This window comes from Halichoeres trimaculatus, unplaced genomic scaffold (genome assembly GCF_033239565.1).
Source record: "Halichoeres trimaculatus isolate MK-OKI-2021-1 unplaced genomic scaffold, fHalTri1.1 fHalTri1_scaffold_1, whole genome shotgun sequence".
Classification (NCBI taxonomy): domain Eukaryota; kingdom Metazoa; phylum Chordata; class Actinopteri; order Labriformes; family Labridae; genus Halichoeres; species Halichoeres trimaculatus.
The window spans coordinates 24,902,389-24,925,963 of NW_027437179.1; the positions used below are offsets into that span (position 1 = coordinate 24,902,389).

Here is a 23,575-nt window from a genome sequence, read left to right on the forward strand (position 1 = left end):
GACTCTGAAAAACTTCTGAAGTTCTTGTAGTTCTGTCAGGGGTTTGACATTTTGGAGTTATTGTTAAACCTCCACCAGTTTTTGATTGATTGGCATCACATTTGACTATCACTTACTTTACCACTCACTTAACATTTAATCTCATGCCAACTTGAGTTTTGAGGAAGTTTCTTACTTTCCTCTTAACTAAAGAAACCCTCACATTAATTAGATCTGACATGCTAGCAGACAGTGCTATAAAGTCTTAATATCGGCTTCCAAATTAGTGCTTAAGACTGAGGATGCTTTAAATAAGCTGCACAGAAACTCTTAAACTTTGATCTACATACTTGGCACAAATCAGAGAACTTCCTCCCACTTCCTGGCCAAAGTCAAGGATACACTTTCTCTCCAGGATTTCTAGTTAGAGAGATACCGTGTTGTGCACTCGGATATGAGGAAGGTTTCAAGGTCTTGGAATTCTGCTCTAGGGGTTTCAAACGTGCATATGCCCAGCAGCCTAAGGAATCAGGAAGGAGGAATTGTAAATAAAAAAAAAAGGAAGACAGACACTTTTCTGTTTCGAAAGAAGAGCAGAGACTTGCAACAATTAGTCCTAGTGCAGTTATTGCTCTGTGTGGCAGAGCTCTGAGAGAGGCAGGCTGTCGTGTTCAAACCCACAGAGTCTTATTTTGAATTCCGCTCCAAGGAGCCAAGGTTACCAAAGATACCAAATATGTCAGGTTGTATCTTAGAGAGCTGTGTGTGGGCTTCAAATTATGCACAAGACATGTAGAATGTGGGGTTTAATGAGACGGAGCTACTAAAAGAATCAAAGCATCAAATAAATAAGTAAGCAAACAAACATAGCAACAAAGCAAACAAACATGGTACAGAATATGCAGACAGTGTGATGAGTTTTTGTCACTGGAATGCAACTGGATTGAAAATTTGAAGACAAAAAAGGTTCAAGAGGCTAATGAGCCCTTTTTGTTGTCTTCCTGTCAGTTGCTTGTTTCCCTGAGTGTGCTGTGACCACATGTGTGCTGTGAGCGGGTGTGTGCCCTCTTCCTGTGTGAATGCCAAGGATGGTATCCATGGTTTATTCATGGAGGTGGTAGAATGCCTGATGGCTTAGTTCTGGGGCTACAAGGCCTGGCAGGCATGGACTTTGTGAATGACAATAGATAAAGTGAAGCCTGGTCAACAGAATTCTATTTCTTTCTTTCACGGTTGAATTTTTACATGTCAAAAGGACGGATTTTAATCACCAATTACTTCTCTTCCATTCTATGCGAGACTTTTGTTGAGTTTTTTTTTCTCTTCTTTTTGCTATAACTCACCCTGTCTATCATTTCATAATTTGGCTAAATTCTGCAGAACACTAGCCAGAACTCATTACTGCAACATTAATCAAACCTTTTCCCATCCTTGGACACCATCCCTATTATATTTTGCTTCTTCTGCTTTCCTCAGCCGTTAATTATGTCTGGGAAAGAAGCACGTATAAGACTGATTGGCTTTGCAACGAGATGCCACAGGAAAGTACACAACGAACTGCTTTAGGTTTTGGGGTTTTGGGAGCTTAATTATCATGCTCAAGCTCTTCAGAAAATGCCACTTCTTCAAAATTGAGCCCTTTTTGCTTGATAGGTCAGAAATGATTCAGTAATAAAAAACTTTCTCAGCTTCTCCAAATACCTTTAGGTTTCCTGGTGCACTGAAACTTCAGCATGTGGGGTAGTGATAATGTTATATGGTATTTCCTGTATTTAAGGTTCTCCATACACGAGAAGGCTGCAGGGGAAAAGAGAACGTTGTCCAGTCGCTCTGTCCACATCCCCTCCCTCTAATTGTATCTCATTGGAGAAGAGATGTGAATATCTTTAACATTAGACTCTCAGATTAAGATCTCAATTAGAGGAGGGAATCTGTCAGCCCGTTTAAAATTAATCACTATTCATATTCATGTATTTCCATATCCTCTATATCCATGCAATGGTTCACTGAATTCTGAAGCATTAAGCCAGAACTAATTGACCACAAGCTTCTCCAATGGTTTCTTTAATGGCCCCATGCTTTCTGATAAACCAGTTTTCAGGGAAGAGTCTCACAGCTGCTCTAAGTTTACTCTTTTCTTCTTCGGTCTTTAGTTTAGGCCTTGAAGGCATATGAAGTTTTCTCCTCTGTGTATTTAGAGCTCTAATGCAGCTCGCTCTGAGTGTTTGGATACACTCAAGTAATCCTGTGATTGTTCTTTTTCTGTTTTAACCTGATTTCATGAACATCATGTAAATGAGGACCAAAAATACTTTGAAAGGGATTAAGAAAAACCCGGTTATCCCAGTATTATATTTACGTGCAACCAGGATTCAGCCTCCATTTCAAAGATAAGTTACAGGAAAAAGACTTTACCGAGGGAAAGAATTGCTCTAATTCCTAAGTAGAAAAATGAAGGACAGCTCAGTATCTATAACAGTGTGCAACTCTACAACAAAACACTGAATCTAAAATTTGGACCAAAGCAGGAGCCAAAATGAAGACATCAATAAAAGTTAGTTTTCAATGCAGGATAGTTTTCCATTGTCAAAGAAAGACAAACATGCACAGTACAAGCTGTTCAAATGAAGAAACAAAAGATTATCACCCACAAAGTACAGATACACAGGTGTACCTTAAATAATAAGGCTGTACGCAGAGAGGTAGTTATTAGAGCTCGACACTGAAGTCAGCTTTCTGCACTCTCATTGACATTAAGTGAGTTTTTACCTCAATCTTTTTATGTTAGCATGTTTGCATTATCTCACAGAGCCCCTCAGGGGACATGAAGAAAAAAAAGTTTTTTTTTTAAGATCTTTGTAAGATTCTGCAAAAATATTGAGAGATCTTCCAAAACTTCAGTGTGATTTCAAAAATGTTGTCTGGAAAGTAATTGGTCAGTTCATTACATCTGAGTAAATACAACCAAAACAGTGGGACACACACATCCAGGGGAGAGGTTCGTTAATTTTTATTTTGATATTGGCGTCTAATGTCAAGTTGTTACATCAGTTGGCTTACAGTAGGCACTCGAGGTGGCACAAAAATCTTGCTTAATAAATAAACGGCAAAAAATATCGAAGATGTATGAAATAAAATCCATTCAATCAATTACTTAAGCATCATGCCCGTCTTTACTAAGTTCACAGCAAGCTAACCACAGTGAATTAAAGGCATGTTAGACCTGGTTCTTAAGCTTGTGTAGTGCAGTATGGTAATTGAACAGTTTTCACTTTTGTTTTTTTCACTTCCTCGTTACCGTTAATAAGCTCCCTGATGGTAAATGAGCATGTTGGTTTCAGGAGATGGGAGGTTTATAATCTGTAACTGGGAGATTCACCACTCTTGTTGCCTCTCACCTCTACAGCTCACCAGATCAATTGTGGAGGAGCTCTGGAGACTATGTCAGTTGCTGACAGTCACTATACTTGCAGCTCATCCAGGAACTGTATGTATTGATTGCACGGGTGCATGGAGAGGTTGCAACAAACCCATCGCCCTGGCTTCCTCTCCTCCACCCTCCAAAGCCATTAAAGCAATGCCAATTTCAGTCCACCGATTCAAGCTTCCTCCAGTCACAGCCATCTTTGCACACTTTTTCCACCAGGGCCTAGAAGAGTGAAGGAGGAGGTCTGGGCTTGTTAAGACAGATGCAGAAAATAGTCCTACTGCAGGCACAATGAAAATGCTCAGTCCTGGGAAGTGTGACCACGAGGGACGCTCTGAATTGGACACTTCCATAGAGGTGTGAAGTAGAGTTTTCGTCCCTCTCCACAGAGAGGTAGGGGAAGAAGAGGTTATGATGGGTGTGAGGAGGGTGGTCTTAGGTGGCTGTAATGGTGTAGTGGGAGTAAATAGACCAAGGGAGAGAGGGAACTCAGGAGACTGTCACCAATTGTCACCATGAGTCGCCCAGCTTTTGTATTAATTTTCCTTTTGGTGTGTCTGGGGAGCTGGGTGAGAAATCATCTACCTTAAAATAGAAGTGTGTGTGAGTGTGTGTCCATACATATGTGTGTGTCCTGTACATAGCCTATTGTGATGAAGTGGTTCACACCCATAGCTTTAGGTTAGGGTCTTTCTTCTTGTTGCCAGAGGATTCATGGGAGTTGGAGAGTGCCACTGTGAATACAAGGCTGAATGAACGCTCTGTCTTCCTTTCATTATTCACCACCTCTCCTAAGCCATATCTCATGTCTCTCCCCCGAGGCAGAGGTGTGCTGTCACTGAACCTCACAAATAGCAAGACAACAGCTTTTTCTGTCTCAGGATCATCTATGAGCATGCTGTGCCTCACAAGCATTAGTGAGGGATGTTTAAAAGAGACATTCAACCTTAGACAGTTTTTAAGGTATCACTACCTTGTTCACTTTTGTATACACATATCTGACTATAATCTACATCATATTTCTTTTTCCTTAGCTCTCCTGCTCCAGGAGTGACTCTGACCTGCGCAACAATAGACTATAAAAAAGGACAACATGACAGTGCTCCAAAGTGAAGACAAACATTTGAAGCGTCTACGACTCCTTGCCTACAGTGTGGTATACGTAGATTTGTCATGGCGATTTGTGTCAAAGGGGGTAGAAATGTTGCCTTGATGATGATTTGATGCTAACGATGGAGTATAGCAGCATGATTGACAACTGTTTGGACAAATAAGCTCCTGTGTGCTATGCATCAGGTTAGAAGTGTAGGATAGGAATTGTGAAATAAAAGGTTACACACACAAGCCTCAATGAATGTTTCACAAAATATGCTGTTAATTTATCCTTTTACAGTGTTAAGTATAATGTATGTTTTGGTTAGCAGAGAGGGCAATGTGCCAACACAGCTCAGAAATCAGATTCTTACAATGCAGACCCCAACAGTGAAAATGTCTGCAAATTTAGCAGTTGTTAGTTTGACTTCACTTTAGTAAAAGTAGAAGAGGAGGAGGCACGCTGACTTATTATTTGCAAATTTTTCTTACAAACACAGTACAGACTTCTTGCAGTTCATTTATTTGTATGTCCTAACATCAAACCTGTTACTCAGAGCAGAAGCAGCTTTAAATTGAATTCAACTGAGGCTTTTATTTAATGGACAGTTGTTTATTAGGTGCATTTCCAGTGCTGTCTAATACTGTGCAGTGCTAGCTTATTAGTTGCTGTCTGGTTGTGAAGCAGGGCAGCCAATTTATGGCTCTTTTTTTAATGGGGATCACCTTTGTGGTGGTAAGGTTGGTAAAATTCTTGATCAATTTATAACTTTTGACCTCATCAAAAAGAGTGGACACAGACTCCACTGAATGTGCTACGGGCAGAGAAGACAAATAAATGAGCAGCGTTTGAAAGCAAAGAAAGAGAGGGTTTGACAACTGTTCGACCTTTTCTAGTTTCCACCCTTTTCATGTTCACTAATGATGCAGTTACATAGGGCTGCCACAAAAACATCTATGACAGGAGCCAGACAAAAATCTGATAAAATTGATTCATTTTATTTTTGATTCCAATCGTGCATATTGCGCTGTTACAGAAATGTCCTGAACACAGATCCACACCAGACATACTGTTTAAATGGCAAAATAAATGCTTTTTCCCTTTAAAATAATGTACAACTAAAATAAAATGTAAACAGTTAAAACAGATATTGGATTGAGCACAAGGTTTTGAAACGTATCAAAGCGTGAAATAAATTTACAGTCTTGCCTGTAGCAGTCAAGAGACAGTGATATCCACAGCCATCAGGAATCATGTGGTCCTAGCACCCCGCCTTGCCACCTTGTCTTTTAAATCAAATGCATGCTCTGATCTTCTTCTTCTCTCACATTAAGCCTCCCTTGTGCAGGTCAAAAGAATCCCTGTGTTTGTGGTGATGAGTTGCCCACCGTGTCTCCTTCTACTTAAGTTTGTGAATTTCCTGGAATATCTTCCAACAACTCCTAGGGAACACCACAGGACACTCGGAGCCCAGCTGAGTTTTATGTGTTAGCGAACAGGAGTGAAAGTAGAAGCAGGATGGTGCATTTCTGGTCCAAAAAATGAGCATAAGCCTTTAATCCAAAATGTGTTTTTGATTTTTGACAAGGAAGCAGTTCTCTATCTGCTGTTTTAGAATTGTTTTTTCATCCTAATTTTTTCCTTGCATTATGTTTTTAAACTGTTTTTAATTGTTTCAGTGTGTAAAAAAAGAGCCTTTTTCCAACTTTTACTCTGAAAATCTGGTTTGTACTCAAAATTCCATTATGTTGATTTCAGGACTTTATCAGTGGAATGATTTATATTTTGCAAGCTCCTTGTGAGTAAGAATAGAATTAAAGCTAACAGATTGGACCCTGCTTGTTATAATTACTGTATAAATTGTGCTGTAGGTTCACACTCCTCATTTTTTATTTTTTCCAATGGAAAAGCACAGGACACCCTGTGTGTTTCTGAGAGTGCCCAGAACACGGCATGTATAACTAATCTTTTTATCAGATGGGCTCCTATGACCTCTTATTTATTTTGGATATTTTCTGTGGTTTTCTCCTCTGTTTTGTTTGTCTGATGGCCTCTTGGGAGTGAGACTGTCTGTTGCATCTTGTCTTGTCTTCTTCCTGGAAATAATCCAGAAGAGTCCATGAGCTGGAAACAAACTCTAATTCAGAAATTTAACATGAAAACAAAAATAAAGTTAATGCATTGGTCTTTGGAAATTGCTCCTTGATGTCATGTCTTCCAAATCACATCTGGATGGGTAAGATTGTTGGTGTGTGTAACACATCACGGCTTAGCAGAAATGATACATTTCAAAGAGGATAAAATATCTATTTCTGAACATATAGTCTTGTGCTGCTGTAATCCAAAGACAGGATGTTCTGTTTACTGGTAAGGACAGTGACGCAAATCCAAGTGAAATTTGAAGGACTGTATCATTCCATAATTTTTTTCAATTCATCAATGAGCCAGTTATTTAAACTGGGGCTCTAGTTTTGATTTGTTACTGAGTGTAACAAAGATACATTTTTGGGATGCATAAAAAGGATTTTCTTTCGTTTTTGCCAATACTGACCTAGTTATAACCTGCTCTTGATGACTGACACTATTATATTAGTTTCTTACATTTGTACGTGAAAAGATACATTGCCTCGCCATTAAAAGGCACCACCAGGAAAGAGGTCACACACTTCACTATTTTGTTGGATCACCTTTAGCTTTATTATGGCACCCATTCACTGTGGCATTGTTTCGATAAGCTTCTGTAATGTCATAAGATTTATTTCCATCCAGTGTTGCATTGATTTTTCACCAAGATCTTGCATTGATGATGGTAGAGCCTGACCACTGTTCAAAGATTCTCAATGGGGTTAAGGTCTGGGCTCTGTGGTGGCCAATCCATGTGTGAAAATGATGTCTCATGCTCCCTGAACCACTCTTTCACAATCTGTAGAATCCTGGCATTGTCATCTTGGAATACGGGTAGTCAGCTGACCTCATTCTCTGAGCATGTACTGTTGCCGAACTCAGACCTGATCACTGCAGCAACCCCATATCACAGCACTGCCCCCACAGGCTTGTACAGTAGGCACTAGGCATGATGGGTGATCACTTCATCTGCCTCTCTTCTTACCCTGATACAACCATCACTCTGGAACAGGACAAATCTGGACTCATCAGACCACATGACCTTCTTCCATTGCCCCAGAGTCCAATCTTTATGCTCCCTTGCAAATAAAGGCCTTTTTTTCCCAGTTAGCCTCACTGATTGCTGACTGACAGCGGTGAGTCTCTACCAACATCAATACAAGATCTTGGTGAAAAATTAATGCTGCACTGGATGAAAATAAATCGTATGACATTGCAGTAGCTTATTGAAGCCACAGCAAAGTAATCAAAGCTAAAGGTGGTCCAACAAAATATTAGAGTCTGTCAATTTTTTTTGGCGGCAACTTTTTTTGGCCAGGCAGTGTATTTCGTTAAAGGAGGAGCTGGAATGCAAAGCAGTTTGCAAGGAAAGCTGCAACAGCTGTTTAAACACTCATTTTACTATATGCCAAGTGCATAAGTCGATGTAACCAGCAGCTTTAACTTGTTATCTGTTACATCTCTGTTCTCATTCTATCTGAGAGGGTTGTTGTGTATCATCCTCACAGAGCAGCTGCCAGAGAGGTCACAGATACTGGGATCCCCCATGAGACCCTTCTCTATCAGTCTGTTCCTGCTGCCCTAATCGGCCTACCATTCACAAACACAGAACACTTACTACACCTTTTTCCAGACACTCTTTCTAATCATTCACAATTTACTCCAAAGACTGGTTACATCAGCATGTAATGAACCACCCAATTAAATTAAGTGCCTTTAGCAGCTCTAATTTCCTCCTTGGATTGTTTGCTTTGAAATCTTATTAAGACTAATTTGGAGTTGAGCGTTGTTCACAGTTTACTCGAAGGATTCATTTTTTTCTTTTCATTTGCCTCATTGTTACTTTTTTTTATACAGTCTGATTTAATTGTTTGAGTTCTGTCATAGTGGAAGAGATGGGGATCATTCTGATTGTCAGAATAACAGTTATACTGTTCCTTTGAGGCTTCTTGGTGAGTGGTAATAATAAAAATGTGATACTTTTATTGATTTGGGGGAAATTACTGCTTGTAATCTCTGTTGAAAGAATAAGGTCAACTACACAGTAGCACCCTGGGGATGCAGACACTTCAATGACTTGGTCAAGGGCACATCAGCAGAATTAATGTTTGGACCTGTGTCTTATGATCTGTGAAAAGATTGCTTCCACTGCTGGATTTGTCACTGTGTCACACATATACTTACTTTATTGGGTTTAAAAAAGTATTAGACTCCTTCTGAGGCTGTAAATACCACATGGTTTCTATCTATTCATTAGATTCAAGATGAAACAAAACCCTCTAAGGATGAGGCTAGGTGTCACTTTTATTATTTTTTTGTCTTAGCTTTGCCTCAAAGAAGTAAAACAAAGAAACATCACCTGAAAGCAAAGAAAATCCCCTTTTTTGGGCCTGTTTCGGAGCCACAAAACAAAGTCATTCATGTCCTTTGTTATCATTATTCTTTCTGTTTGATTGTTTTGAAGGCAGTTTGAATAATTATCTTTTTTATCTAATGGGGAAAAAGTACTTTTTCTTGATGTCTCACAATTGATGCTTCTTGCCCTACATTTATAGAAGAACAGTACAAGATTTAAACAACTTGATTAATGCCTTCTAGGGTAATTGGAGCAACCTGATAAAGGACATTAAAACAGTTGCACACAGACCAGCTGCAACCTCAGGTGTGAAATGCAGACGTGCAAAAAACTGTAATACCTTGAGTTTCCACTTAAACAAACTTCAAAAGCCCAGAAGACCCAGCCAACACCTGTGCTAAAACATCCATCAGTAAAACATGTTTACAACCTGGTACAAAGATTGTTTCAGTCTGATTAGACCATTTCTCTCTTTTAGTACACACTGTTTGTAATTTGTCAGTTTTTTGAAATTAGAGATATATCTAGATATTTGTGCTTTGGTTGAATCAAAATGTACTTCAAGTAAAGTAGGCAATTTTGAAAACATCCTTTTACTCCAGTACCCTGTGCTAACTCATACGCTAACCCTCTGATTTAGCGAGAGGATCTCTTCTTTTTCCCCCTGCATTTTGTTGTTTGCCAAAGAAATAAAAAGCTTGATTTGCTTATTTCTTGTTGCTGTTGGAAAAATATTTTGATTTCATGTCAGTTACTTGGGGCAGAAGTGGTACAGTTTTCCTTTTTTTGTAAAAAGCCTGCTAAAGAAAGTTAAAGATACCTCTTTGGGTTGAGCCTTCTTTGTTTTGATTTTTTTCTCTCTTAATTTGAAATCTTGCAACTTTGGTCATTATTATTTGAAGCGTGACTTTTGTTATATACACCACAGGGGATAATACATCCTCATCCTGACAAATTCCTGAGTTGATAACTGCTGAATATTTGACCATTACTGAAAAAAACAGATGTCTTGCAATGAACACTCAAAGAGCTTAAGGTTCAGTGGTGAATATAATATTAAGGAGTTTTATCATAGCCCATAGTAATAGAATTATAATTTCAATTTACTGCATTCAGAATTTCAGTTTCTTGAGAAAAAAGAGTTTGATTTTTTTTTCTCAGAAAGATGTAGTACATGCATATATCTGATTTGGAGCAATGATTACTTAAATTCAACCACTTGTCTTCCTCCAATTTAATCTGAAAACACTTGAGTGCTGCAAGGTCATTAATTTTTAAAAGAGATGTTACATAACACAGAGAGCAGGGCCTTCAGAGTGACCCATTTTGGGAGCCATTATGTGGGTTAGGAGGAGGTAATGGTTTGTAGAAAATTTAGTGAGGCTGATCACTTGGTAGGTATTTTCTTTACATCCCAGAGTGATGGATCAGTTTCGATGGACTTGATGTTACTGTGACGATCATAAGTGTTGACTGGTGCTTTGAGGCAGCAGGGACGAATGACTGACCTGTTTTTTCCAGAGGGTCCAGTCTCATCTGTATGTCTCTGAGTGACCTGCAGGAGACTATATTTCAATCTCTGCAGCTCCCAGACACAGACCCAGGTTAAGTGGATGCATGTTGACTTCATGATAGACTATAGGGAAATAAATAGAAACCAATCAGACAGAAGAAAAGCAGGCTGAGAGCAGAAAAGGGCACAGGGAGGAAGCAACATCTTTTTCACACATAATTAAAATGCTGAAGCCAGGAGCAAGTTTGAATTATGATGGGATGCCTAATCTGTTGGCTACTTCCTTATTCATTTCCCTCGTGAGAAGCAATATGGATTACTGGTCAGTGAGCTGCAGCTACTCTCTAAAGATAAGACCCTGATGTTCCTCTTATCATTGCTTAATAAAAGATGTTGGTAGTTTCTCTTTGTTGGTGAGACAACGGTGATCACTGATAGATAAATGAGCCTCTGTGCAGTCTGAGACTGATTTTTTAATCCCCTTTCTCATGTAAGCTAAGTATAACTTATTTGGACCCTGCCCACCATCAAAAACAGCAGTGATAATCATTTTCTGTATCGACAGGTCACTGAGCCCCACCTCCATAGGAGCTTATACAACAGCTGTCAAAAAACCTGCTTTCCTGAAGTTAACACAGATACATCTCAACAAAATTAGACTTTGATGGAATAGTTCATTTATTTCAGCAGTTCATGTCAAAAAGTGGAACTCATACATCGTACAAGCTTGGTGCACACAGAGTTAAATATTTCAAGCGTTTATTTCTTTAAACTGTGATTTTTGTGGTTACAGTTGAGAAAGACCCATATTTCCAAAAATTTGAATATTATGAAAAGGATGAGTATTGTAAAATAATTCTTTTTTTTGGTGGAAAAGACAGTTTCTTTGATACAAAATAAGACATTTCTAATACAGTCTTATTTACCCACGCACATACGTAAAATTATGTATATCTTTCTCTATCTGTTGCTTTTCATATATATATCCTTGTCCACACTCATTGCTGCTGTTTAAATTCTAAACATTCATTGAACATCCCCATATATTTGCTTCACACATACATAAAGGATTAACTATGTACAAACGAACAAAGGGCGTTTATATTTAAATTGTGTCTCTTAGTCTGCTCTTATTGTGGCATTAAATTTGATCCACTTATTCCAGATGAGATGAAATTAGTCTTTTTGAAATCTCAAAATGTAAGAAAGTTTAGTAAACTAATGATGTCACTGATGGTGTTTACCAAGCCTTTAATGTTTTTTAAAATCTGGATACACAATGGAGGGATTTTTATTTATTTATTTATCATTAGCCTTGTGATAAGTAACAATGTGTTGTAGAGAATAAAAAGTTCTGCTGAAAATACTGAAAAAAATAATCCAACAAATAACCTTCGGGTTGTCTTTCCTGTCTGCAATTTGTGCTTTGACTGATCTAGAAAAAGATCAGGTTTTTCATTTAGATGAAAACACTGTTTAAAGATGTCTTTAAGTTCAAACATGTAAGGTTTGCATTCTCCATGTGACTATGTCTCTTTGAAAAACACAGGTAAAGTTGTGTAACTGGAGATTACCTTCAGTTTTGAAGCTGTCTCGTTGGTTGAATTACTGTAGCACCAGAGTGCGGGAGAAGAGGAACCTGATTCTCTTTTTCTGGGTTATGCTGTAGTCAGAGAGTTGTATTCAGTAATTCAAAGGTCACAACTCAGGATATTAAAATGAAACTGTAATGAATACTATAATCACATATTAATAATTCCAAAAGGTCAAAAGTGCAGTCTGTCCTCTGATATGCAAATCTGCTAATTAAACCACTTTTTAGATTTTTGTCAAACCACTGGTTTACTGAAATTAAACCTCTTCCATTCAATTGTGAATGTATTTATCAAATCAAGAAAAATAATACAAAAAAGCATACATAAGATCTTTAAAAAAAACTGAATTTACTTTTTCCCGTCCATAAAAACACAGAGCCATAAACAAATCCCTAACAAATAAACATTCAGGGACTTGGATAACTAGGAAAAATTTGAAGCCTTATTTGGTCTTCAGGTAAATCATTCAGTTATGGTGATATTTGTTGGCAATATTCAGCCAAGCATGATTTGGATGCAGTGTTAACTAGGGCTGGGTAATAAGTTTTAAGATATGTTGATATATTTTTAAATGAGATGTAGATTGAGATAGTACTATTAACATCTTTTTGAAGTAACATGGTATTATGATTTCTAAATGAAGCTTAGGAATGAAATATAAACAACGTGGCTTTAATTTAGTCTTAGATAGATACAATCTATAAATTACTGTAACAGATTTTGGGTTTTCGTTTCTACTTAAGATAAATCAGAGATTATTTCATGATGAGTTCCTTTTTCTTTGGTTGACGGTGCAATGCAGTTTTTAGTACAAATAACCCCCTGTAGTCCCTCCTGATGTGTGGGTTAAAACCTGGCACACAGATTTGCTGTGCCTGTTTTAGTAGGCTAAATGTTAATGTCACTACTGCACACATTGATACACATCTTCTCACAAGCTGTTTTCTGTCTCTCTCATCTGTGACAGTATCCCTTGGAGACATGTATGTATGTGCGCCTACTGTATAGCGAACTGTCTTTGTCTCCATTTCCCAGCTCATTATCGGAGTGGGTTCAAGGAGATGGGTACTCATTTGCATAGGCAGCCTGGGGCTGGAACCCCCGTGTGTAGCAGCCAGGTGATTCATGCCGTCTCCCACAGTCTTATTTTGCAGAGGATTAGATTAAAACCAATCAATCAGCCTAGATCACCCTGACCTAGAGGAAAAATGAGTCAGGTGACTGCTGTAAGACCATCATGCATGTTTCTTGCCCCCGGGAAAAAAACCCAAAATGATGAATAGTTGCATAACCATGGCAACATTGCAAGTTTGTGAATTCGGTTAAATCTTGTGATGTGACATATCTGAATCTCTAAGAATGTTCACGCAGAGGCCGACAACTGTGAGCATAAAAATTCAAATAAAGGGAAATGTATTAAATTGTAGTGTGTAAAGGGTGTTCATGTCAATGTGTGGAAAAGAAATGAAAGAAACCCACAAGAGAGACAAAAGACTTTTCTCCAGCTGCAACTTTGCAGAAGTAACTCCTGATATTTCTTCCAATGGCATTAGACAAAGTGATATGGGCAGGTTTAAATATTTATACTGGTCATTTTAGGCCTGAGAAAATCAAATGAATAACTAATCTTTGAGTCTCTGTAATAGGAATTTTATAAATCATATGTTCATGATTTCTGTATTTGAAATAAATTTGCATCAATTCAGTGTATTTACTTGTGTAATAGACTAACGTACAACTCAGAGGCATTTAAACTTTAGCTGAATAATCATATCACATACTCTGCCTGTATCATCACAGTTTCTTTTAGCAATCATAATATTTCAAACGCCTGGCTGCTGGCTGGGTAAACTCCTTCAAATGTCAGTGCCAACTTATTTAATGTCAGTCCGCTTTTTGTTATGTCATTGTTGCTATGTAATTTGAGGATTATCCAGAGATTAAAAATAATCTATTTGACTATCTCCTCATTGACAGCCCATTGGAGAACCTGCATTCCTTCTTTCCCTAAGAACCACAGTTTATAAGAGCACATAGCAAAACTATGCAAAGTTAATGTCCTCTTTGGACAAAAAAAGGCTTTAAGTCTTCACTTTTTGTTCACACCATGGAATGATGCAAATCTACACACACGGATGTGGTTATACAACTTTAATGCTCCATCACATGGTTTGAGCATTTTCATATTAATATGTCGAACGCATAGAGACATGTCAGCAAAGTGAAGACACGCTTGAGAAATATCTGATATTTCTACTTGACGGAGGTATTCTGCTCATCAAAGAGAATCACTCTTATCCATGCCATTGATATTTTCCCAGTCAATCTGCGCTGGGTTCGTATTTTAACCCAGATGTGAGATGTGTCAGCAGCGATGAGTTAAGCAGTGAATTTCTCCAGTTTTTCCATGAGTTGGCTGAGAATTTCCCTAAAACATGACAGCTCCAACTAAAGCAAAAATCAAGTTATATAAATTGGAATATTCAAAAAGATCATCTGTTCTCTTGAAGTGATGAGCATTAGATAAAGAACAAAGAGCTCTAGCTTTAGGTTGGTGTAAAGTGTGGTGCACCGGACATGTTTCCTTTGTATGCTCAGAACCATTGTTATGGAGGAAATGAATGTCCAAAATTCCCTCTGTGTTGATGGTTTTGCTGTTGTTGAAATTAGGTTTGACCACAAGTGATGCTGGCCAATTTCTGTCAGGAACAGGATTATTGCTGTGACTGACCAAAAACTGTCTGGAGAGCAAGCAGAGCAGCATCTCACTTCTATTTGGAGAGAGGACATTATTGGATTCCTACTGCACCCGCAGACAGCCTACACTTGTAAAACTTTTCTACAAGCAGATCTGTTTCCTGCCCCTCAAACTTGACCATTTGACTTGGTTTTGCAAGGTGATAGTCCACCTGGATTCTAAAGAGAATAACGCAGGTTGAGTTCCATAATTTAAACCCAGAGTACACCAATAAATAAACTGTAGATATGTTTCTATGCTTTAGATTGCATCCAGTTAACATGCTAGAGCTCATGCAGGTTTTAAATAGTACCCACAAATGTTCCCAGATGCGTGGGAGTGAAGCAGTTGATAAAGCTAAATATCGTGTGTAAACAGACTGCCAAGGTTTTAAATGTAAATTTTTGCTCCAATTTTATCACTGGAACTGGTTGAAGTTTCAACAATAAACATATTTGTGCTTTTTTATTTCAATCCCAGCATAATATGACATGTTCACACAGTCCAAACACATCGCACCCTCTTGATTACAGTTACACACTGTGGAGCTGCACTGGCCAAACACTGCTTAATTCAGACCTCTTTTCCTCTAATGGTTTCTGTAAACAACTGCAGAGAACAGTTCGCGTTATACATCCAAATCTCATTTTTGTCCTCTTGTTTTCACAGGAAAGGAAACTGAGTGCATTCCCCTATATAGAGGTCTGTGGTTCAGATGTCATCAACTACATGGTTCCTCTGTCACGCCAGACGGACTTCTTTGTTCCAGAGATGAAGGAGGAGGTTAAAACAGATGTTAAAGAAGAGGACTCCGATGAGGACAGGGGGACTGACATTACAGGTGATACTTTTATTCTTCCTTGTTGCTCTTGTGAGGAGTTTTTGACTGGTTATGAGTGAATTGATTTCTCTTAATAATCTACAAAAGCAGTACTGAATTATTAATCACTTTTAGCACCTTTTGCATAGTAGCAGTACATTTTGTTTACCAGCATCCCTCCACAATGTACTACAGTACAGTCAAAAGGTTCAAGTGGCCAACAGTTGACAGTTCAGTCGGAAGTTTTCTCTTAATGGAGGCATTTTCCAGAGCAAAAAACAGAAATAAAAAGCATGCAGCTTTGTGTAGATTACTGCCCTCTGAAAAAAATGGACCCAAGAAAAATTAGTCACTAAAAAAACTCAAATCGATATTTTTTGCTCTAGGCAGTTGGAGAAATATGTCAGAAATGCACAGTTTGCTTTATTGAGTACATAGAAAGTGTCTGTGAGGAACAAAGAATTATGTGGTAGCCTCTATTAAGTTAAACACTGAACTGAGCCCCAGTCTAATGTAACTCACTAAGGATATAATATGTAAGATACTTTTCAGCCTGTGACCCTCAGAATAGAGGTGGCAGAGACCAGGGACCCCCTGCTGTGGGAGTATACTAATAGGCCTGTCAAAAAAAACAGTCATGAAAGATCAGGTACTTAATTTAGCTGAGCAAAATGGTTCTACCCATGAGCATATATTACTGTGTTTCCTAATTAAGCACCACTGAGACCATAGTTATCCTGGTTTGGTCACCTCAAGGGTCTTTTGGCAACAAAGAATTGTCTCAAACCGTTTAGAGAAAATCACTTTATTACATGGTTTTTCATGAAATTCAAACCCCTTTTTGTTTATATTTTTGCAGTAATGGATGAAATATGCAAAATAGTTTTGGATTTTTGGAAGGCTTATTGTGGCTCCCACTTTGGATACCACTTCTCTGCTGCTTTTGTTCTTTCAAATCTGCTGAACCTGTGGCACTATTGATTATTGTAGAAATCACCAGACAGAGAAAATGGTGTCAGGTTGATGGGACTGAGTAGGTGGAGGTGGGTTTGATGTACAATGTGCTGTCTGCCTTGAACCGCATCTCTTGTCAACACGACTTAAATGAGACAGTAAAGTTAAGATCATTTACTTTTAAATACCTTAGTGAAAATACAACACTGCAAATTTAAGTCCTGTGTTCAACTGTTTCACCATAATGAAGATAGTTTTTCTAGAAACAAAGGTCTGGTGCTGTAATATGACACTATATTTACCTAAATGTTTGTCAGTTTTGGTGCAGGCTAAAGATGCCGGGCAGATTTTTTTATCCCATTCCAACCCTGGGAACGAGTGGTAGGATGAATATGACCATCATTTGGTCTGTAAAACACACTCAAATACCATTTTTGTCATCTAATAAAATAAGCTGTTTCCATTATGCCATTGCTATCACTAAGCTTGTCTAAAGTGCACATAGAGGTGCCAGTTTAATTTAATGTTTAATGACCAAAAGAGATGGTTGACACGAGTCCCAGCATGTTGTGGTGGACATAGGGTTTTCTCAAAAACTTAGCCTTGAATGTGCCAGAGCAGATACACTTGCATGGAAGTTGGTAGGAAAGTGAAACCTGATGGAACTACAAAGTGTGTGATAGTGACATCAATCAGTGATCTTTAACTTTATTCAAGGTTTTGAAGAAAAGATGTTGAAACTTTGAACAGGAAAAAAAAATTCCCCCAAAATAATTAAAGCTGTCAATTCCATGTTGTAGTCATCATGATTTTCCTTTTGGCCTTAAATGTTCAGCTCTTTTGAAGGAGATTGTATTCCTCAAAATGTTTTTTTTTGTGCTTTCATCTTTTCTCATTCAAAAGAGTCCATGTATTCACTGTTTACACTGTGTGTGTTTTGGATAGTTTAATCTTGAATGATTTCTTTCAACCTGAGAAAGTGTTGTTCTTGTTGAGGCTTGCCCATTTGAACCGTAGCATTATCAGCTCTGTATAAGAAAAAAGCCAGAAGAAAGCAGATGCGAGTGTGTATGAATTTTAACCCAGCTTGTGCAAACATCCTGTTTCATTAATCTGTATGTTAACGAGTCTGCATGTGCATGAGGTGAGTTTAAGGGCTCAATAACAGCAGTCTGAAATGGGACCATTTAAATCACAGTGTGTCTGTGTCAATGTTCTTTGTCTCAGACACAGCTGAGCTTCCTTAATGAGACACAGATCAATTGAGGGAGCAGAGCTCAGTCTGACGAGCTAGCTGTGGAAGTCTCGCCCCGGCACATGGGAGACAGGCTTTGACTTTTCATCTCTCAACTCAACTGACCATGTTATAGACTGTCGTGACCATAAACTCCTGAAGCACCTGTCTTGCTGTTACCATCATAGCACACACCAGCAGCAATAAACACTCCGACAAAGTGAGAACACTTTCATGATAATCTGGTTATCACAGCAGTCACTGTTAGGGCTGTGAGGAGCTTGTTAATCCAACACCACACAAATCAGCCTGCGTGTAAAGCAGGCCAGTGAGCTTTGTTTTACCTGCTCACTATGATGGTCAGTTAATCCCAAAAAGACATTTATTGGTAAACTAAACATTTATCAGTCCCAGCTTCAAAATCTTGTGAAAAAGTATGACATGATACACTCTGGAACAGAATTTAAAAGCACACATGACTTATACTGTTGTAATCTAGGTATTAGCTCCAGAAATTTGGTGATAACATGTAACATGAGTATCTATGTATGGTTAAGTTCAACACTAACGGATAAGTGAAAGCAAACTGTGACAAAGTGTGAAGAAAAACCTTGTGCATAACTTTAAAATCCAACAAAACTTTACAAGTCAAAGTCACCCACTGAGAAAGAAAGAAAAAGAGCGACAGATGGGAACATCAGTCCTGTGAGGACCGATAAAGGAGACTGTTACCTTTTGCATTTTAATTGTTCATAACAATTATTCATGAATATTGTCATCCCATCATGTTTTAGACATGGCTTTGGCTTGTTTGGATCTTCAAACTGCAAACTCATTATGCCCCTTGCAATTTTTAGAGGATAAAAGTAGCTCCTGTATCCTGATGCACACTTGATGTTTACACAATAGCATAAAACTCACATTCATTTTTGTTTTCTGCTATAGATTACCTGTGAGTTTATCTCAGCGTTGCTACAACTCAGATCCTAACTTTCAAAGTGCGACTAAAAATTTTTAAAGTGCAACTAACATTTTTTTCTAGGTTGCACTGGTGCACCTGATGCTGCTCGGAGAAAAAAATAGATTTCTTTTGCAAACACATCATCTCTCTGTGTTCTTCTGTGACCGAACTCATACTAATGGTAGGATCATATCGTGGTCTACATGAAGGTGTGCCCTATACACAGCATACGGTAGAGTTCTGGCTCGATGTGCGCAAATTCAGACACAGTTACTGGAGATATCGATTCTGCCCTTCATATGATCATTTATTAGTGTTTACAGAAACGTATCATCTAACTCTTTATTTTATATGTTGTAATGATGCACATGTCACAAGTAAATACCCATAAGCTGCAGAGAAAACTTTTGTCACTCTGAGTGGTTTACATATACTTTCAACTTCATTTTGATCAGTTTGTGGAGACTGTATTGATGATCGTTGCTCCACTTATACAGTGAATTCACTTGCGCACATTACGCCAGCTGTTAATCCTCCTCCTGCCCCCACAGGGGTCAATTTTATACTAAAGCCCATTTAACCAAATGGTTCAGCTCAGGTTGTCTAACATTGCACACAGTTTGTAACATTTCCACTAATTCTGGGATTATTTACAGTGTCACGTTTTTCTTCTTTGTTGGATTTGTTAGCAAGGTGCACCGTGTCGTGCTGCTATGGCGTCATGTTATTACATAACTGAAGCGACTATCAGCATCCAGCTTACACACCTCCTTCACAAACAGGATCAGGCTTTACCGATCAAACCCGTACCAGACTGTACTGATCCAAACCAGACTGCTTGGTGGAAACAGGGCTTAAGCACAGTATACGTTTGGCCATCTTCTCTCTTTTAAAAAAATAAAAATTCCTGCAGCCTTTGTTTATCAAACCTGAAAGCCTGTTAGCTTTAATGCTACACCGTTGCAATGTATGTGCTTCTTTGCAGTAGCATGTCCACACATTCAGATTGGGGTGAGTCAATGAGGTCAATGACGTAGGTAGGAGTGGCCAGGGCATACAGAGGTACAAATTATAACCATTTTTTATCATTATTACCATTTTTTCTTAAACGATCTAGAAGTCTTTCCCGTCCCTCAACTGTGCTCATTTGAATGCCTTGTATTTAAATGGAAACTCCACCTCCCTACAGTAGTGCTCCTGATTTATTAGCCCCCTTAACCAAATCCAGCCTTCATTCCTGAGTTACAAGACCTTCCCACTACTCTCTGTGCTACATCTGCAAACCTAATAATATTTGATGACGTGAATATTTACGTTGACTCCCCTACGTGTCACTTTGCAGCTGAGCTCCTTTATTCACTGGACTGCCTAAACCTCAAGCAACATGTGGAACTTCCCACTCATGCCAAGGGTCACACCCTTGACTTGGTGATCACAAACTCTGCCCCCATCACCAAACTTCAGGTCTATAAATAGGCATGTCTGAGCATGAAGCCATCTTTATGAAGCTGCTGTTACTGTCCCTCCTGGTCCACCAATGAGCTACAGAAGATGAAAACTGCTAGATGTGTCCTTGAAGGCTTCATGTCTCACTGTCCACAGACTGGCCTATCATAAGCATCAAGAGGCCTATTCCAAATGCCTCAAAGATGCTAGGTCACAATATTATTCCAACATTATTAACAATAACCTCGGAAATTCCAACCAGCTTTTTACCACAATAAACCATCTCCTCAAACCACCAACCCCCTCACTCAGAAACACCACAAAAGAGCAGTGCAATAACTTTATTTCTTCCTTCAGAAAATAGGTGGAAAAAATCTGCTCCTCTCTTTCTAGCCCCCTCACTTCACCAGTGGCCCCAGTCAGTTCAGATTCAGCTGTCCCCCACCTTCTCACCCCCTCTCTTGCTTTGCTGGCAAATCGCAACAACAGGTGGAGGGTGCAATCTGCAAAATGAAACCTTCTTTATGCATGATGAGCCCCTCCACCACTGCCTTGTTGAAATCAAATCTCTCTGCCATCAGTCTTTTAATAACCAGAATTGTTAATCGGTCTATTAAAGCTGTCCACGTCCCTCCAGAGATGGCATTCATCAGGCCCCATCTCAAAAAAACAACTTTAGATCCAGAAATCCTCACTCACTATAGGCCTATATCCAACCTCCCATTCCTGTCCAAGGTCTTGGGGAAAGCAGTAAGGGCTCAACACCTGGAATACCTGGAACAAAACCAACTGGAACTAAAAATTCCTTTCGGGCTTTCGAACAGCCCACAGCACTGAGACTGCCTTGGTTAGGGTCTCAAACAACTTACTGCTTGCAGTCAATAATGGTTCCCCGTCCCTCCTCATCCTCCTCAATCTGACTGCTGCATTTGACACTGTTAACCACGATACCCTACTCAACCGCTTACACCACACTGTTGGAGTTCCAGGTTCTGTCTTTGATTGATCCAGAACCTGTCTCACTGACAGTTCAGAGTCAGGGTCAGAGGCCCTTGGGCAAGATAGGTCCACTACCCACTGTCCCAACTGTGGAGTCCCCCAAGGTTCAGTCCTCAGCCCAACCCTCTTTGTATTGTACAGTACATGCTTCCCCTTGGCCACGTCATCAGCATGCACGGAATTTTCTACTACTACTACTACTCTGATGACACGTGACTACATCTCAAATCAGCCTCCTCTACCTCTGCCTTCACCCTCACCACCTGTCTCAAGGAAATAAAGGCGTGAATGAGTCAAAACTTCCTGCAACTTAACAGCTCAAAAACAGAGGTCATCCTAATTGGCACTGCTCATCAGGTCCACTCTTACAGCATTACAGGTGTATCCTTCTCCAGTCTAAACATCCCACTTTTGATCCTGGTCACCAACCTTGGTGTCATATTTGACCCCCATCTTCGATTCTCACATTAAACAAACTCTGCAAGAGCTCCTACTTCCACCTCAGAAATATTGATAAACTCTGGCCATCTCTCACTCTCCAAGATGCAGAAAAATGCAACCATGCCTTTGTCTTCTCCAGGTTGGAGTACTGTAATGCTCTTCTCAACGGGATCCCAAGTAAAAGCCTCCAAAAGCTCAAACTCATCTAATACAGTGCAGCTCGGATCCTGATGAGAGTAATTCAGTACAGTCACAGCAAAAATTTCCCTCCTCACCCACCAGGCAATGCCCCGCCTGATTTTAAAGAACTGTTAACCCCCCAAACTATGACAAGACACCTCCGATCCAGTAACTTAAACTGCCTCCTCATACAGAAAACCAAACTCCACTCAATGGGGACCGAGTTTCTGCTCCACTGCACCCCGCCTCTGGACCCCATGCAGAAAAAAAGATTAAACATCAGTTCAGTTCAGTGAAGCACTTTATGCACAAGCACTTTGATTTGAAAATGTGTTGTTTTGCTTAATGTTTTAGTTTGAAATGTTCAATTTCAGCTCAGTGAAGCACTTAAAACACTTTATTTTTCTTTTTAGTTATTGTGCTTCAAAAAACATAAGCATTTCTCTTCATCTTATTCTTGTTTAAAAATCATTCACATTCTATCAAAGTTATGGAGAGCAATAAAAAGTTGAGCTTAAATTATCAAAGGTGACGCAATGAAGAATTTGGGTGCACTCAAATTTGGCACTGGTGCACCTAAAAACAAGGTTAGGTGCACCGATGCAATGTTAGTCTGGAGCCCTGTAAAGCGGTATAAAAGTAATCTGAATAAAGTTTTTGGCTGTACAGCTGAGACATTTTTGGATTGCTTTGCTTTTTTTGCATTTCTGTTTTTTCTTTTGTGTACTATGGGAAAAGAAAATAATATTCACAATTACTCTGTGATTTCATAGTATTAGTATTAGTATAGTATTTCATTGGTATCTCTCAATCATTGATTCTCCAAGCCTTACTTTTAGAATATCACCCATTCATAAAAATGGACCATCTCCAAACTCTCAGCACGCCTCGGACCTGTCTGTGTCTGAGTGTCTCTTTAAATATCTTATCCTTTGTTTCAAATAATTTGATAAATGGAACCTTGAATCTCTGCTTTTTTCCCAGTGGGCCTAATTTAGGAAATTATTGGCAAAAAAAGACTCTTAGGTGACACAAAAAGCTCAGTGCAATCAATTTCCAAACCTGGTTTGCTCTGGTAGGGGAGTTGTATGTAGTCAAGTGTGTTGAGGCTCTTTCTTTGGGGGCTGTCCGCTGAACTAGCCTCAAAAAAAAAATTTTTTCTGTGTACCAAAATGAGTCTCTCAGAAAAAACACAATACCTCTGAGGTTCATCACATTTGCACTGGACCTGTTCTACCAAATACCACTCCCAGTGGCTTTGTTCGGAGGTGCTAGCTAATCAACAGGCCCGTTTATAGATCTCATGGATAACCTAAATTGACTTCCCATCTATAATCTTCACTGCAGACAGGATGAGATCTGTTAGATGTGATAATTAGATTGCTGAGTGATGTTGAGTTTTAAAAGTATGAACAGGCAGACTGACCTATAGGTGAAGAGCTCAGAGACTTTGTGTTTATTGTGCTCAGGTCCCTACAGAAATATTTAGTCATAACAAACTGATATGTAGATGAGATTTATTAATGGTGTGAAAGCAGAGGGAAAATAGCTCAGACAGTGGCATTTCAGTGACCTATCAGGCAGTCAGAACAACAAAAGTTAGATGTTCATGTTTTAAAGGTATTTTATATGCAGAAGGAACATTATTGCGTGGTGGTATGTTTTTAATAAGCGAAGTTTTTAAAAGTGAATAACTTTGGATCAGAACAAATGTTT

The 23,575-nt window shown here is 38.9% G+C and overlaps 1 protein-coding gene across 2 annotated transcripts in view; it reads left to right on the forward strand.

Moving 5' to 3' along the window:
- The window catches only part of tex264a (testis expressed 264, ER-phagy receptor a), a 78,947-nt gene that overhangs the window by 51,966 nt on the left and 3,406 nt on the right, over positions 1–23,575 (forward strand). For both annotated transcript variants that reach the window (XM_074675971.1, XM_074675894.1), the window contains exon 3: positions 15,494–15,665. In XM_074675971.1, the coding sequence (XP_074532072.1) occupies positions 15,494–15,665 (172 nt within the window). The remainder of the gene's footprint in view (positions 1–15,493; positions 15,666–23,575) is intronic.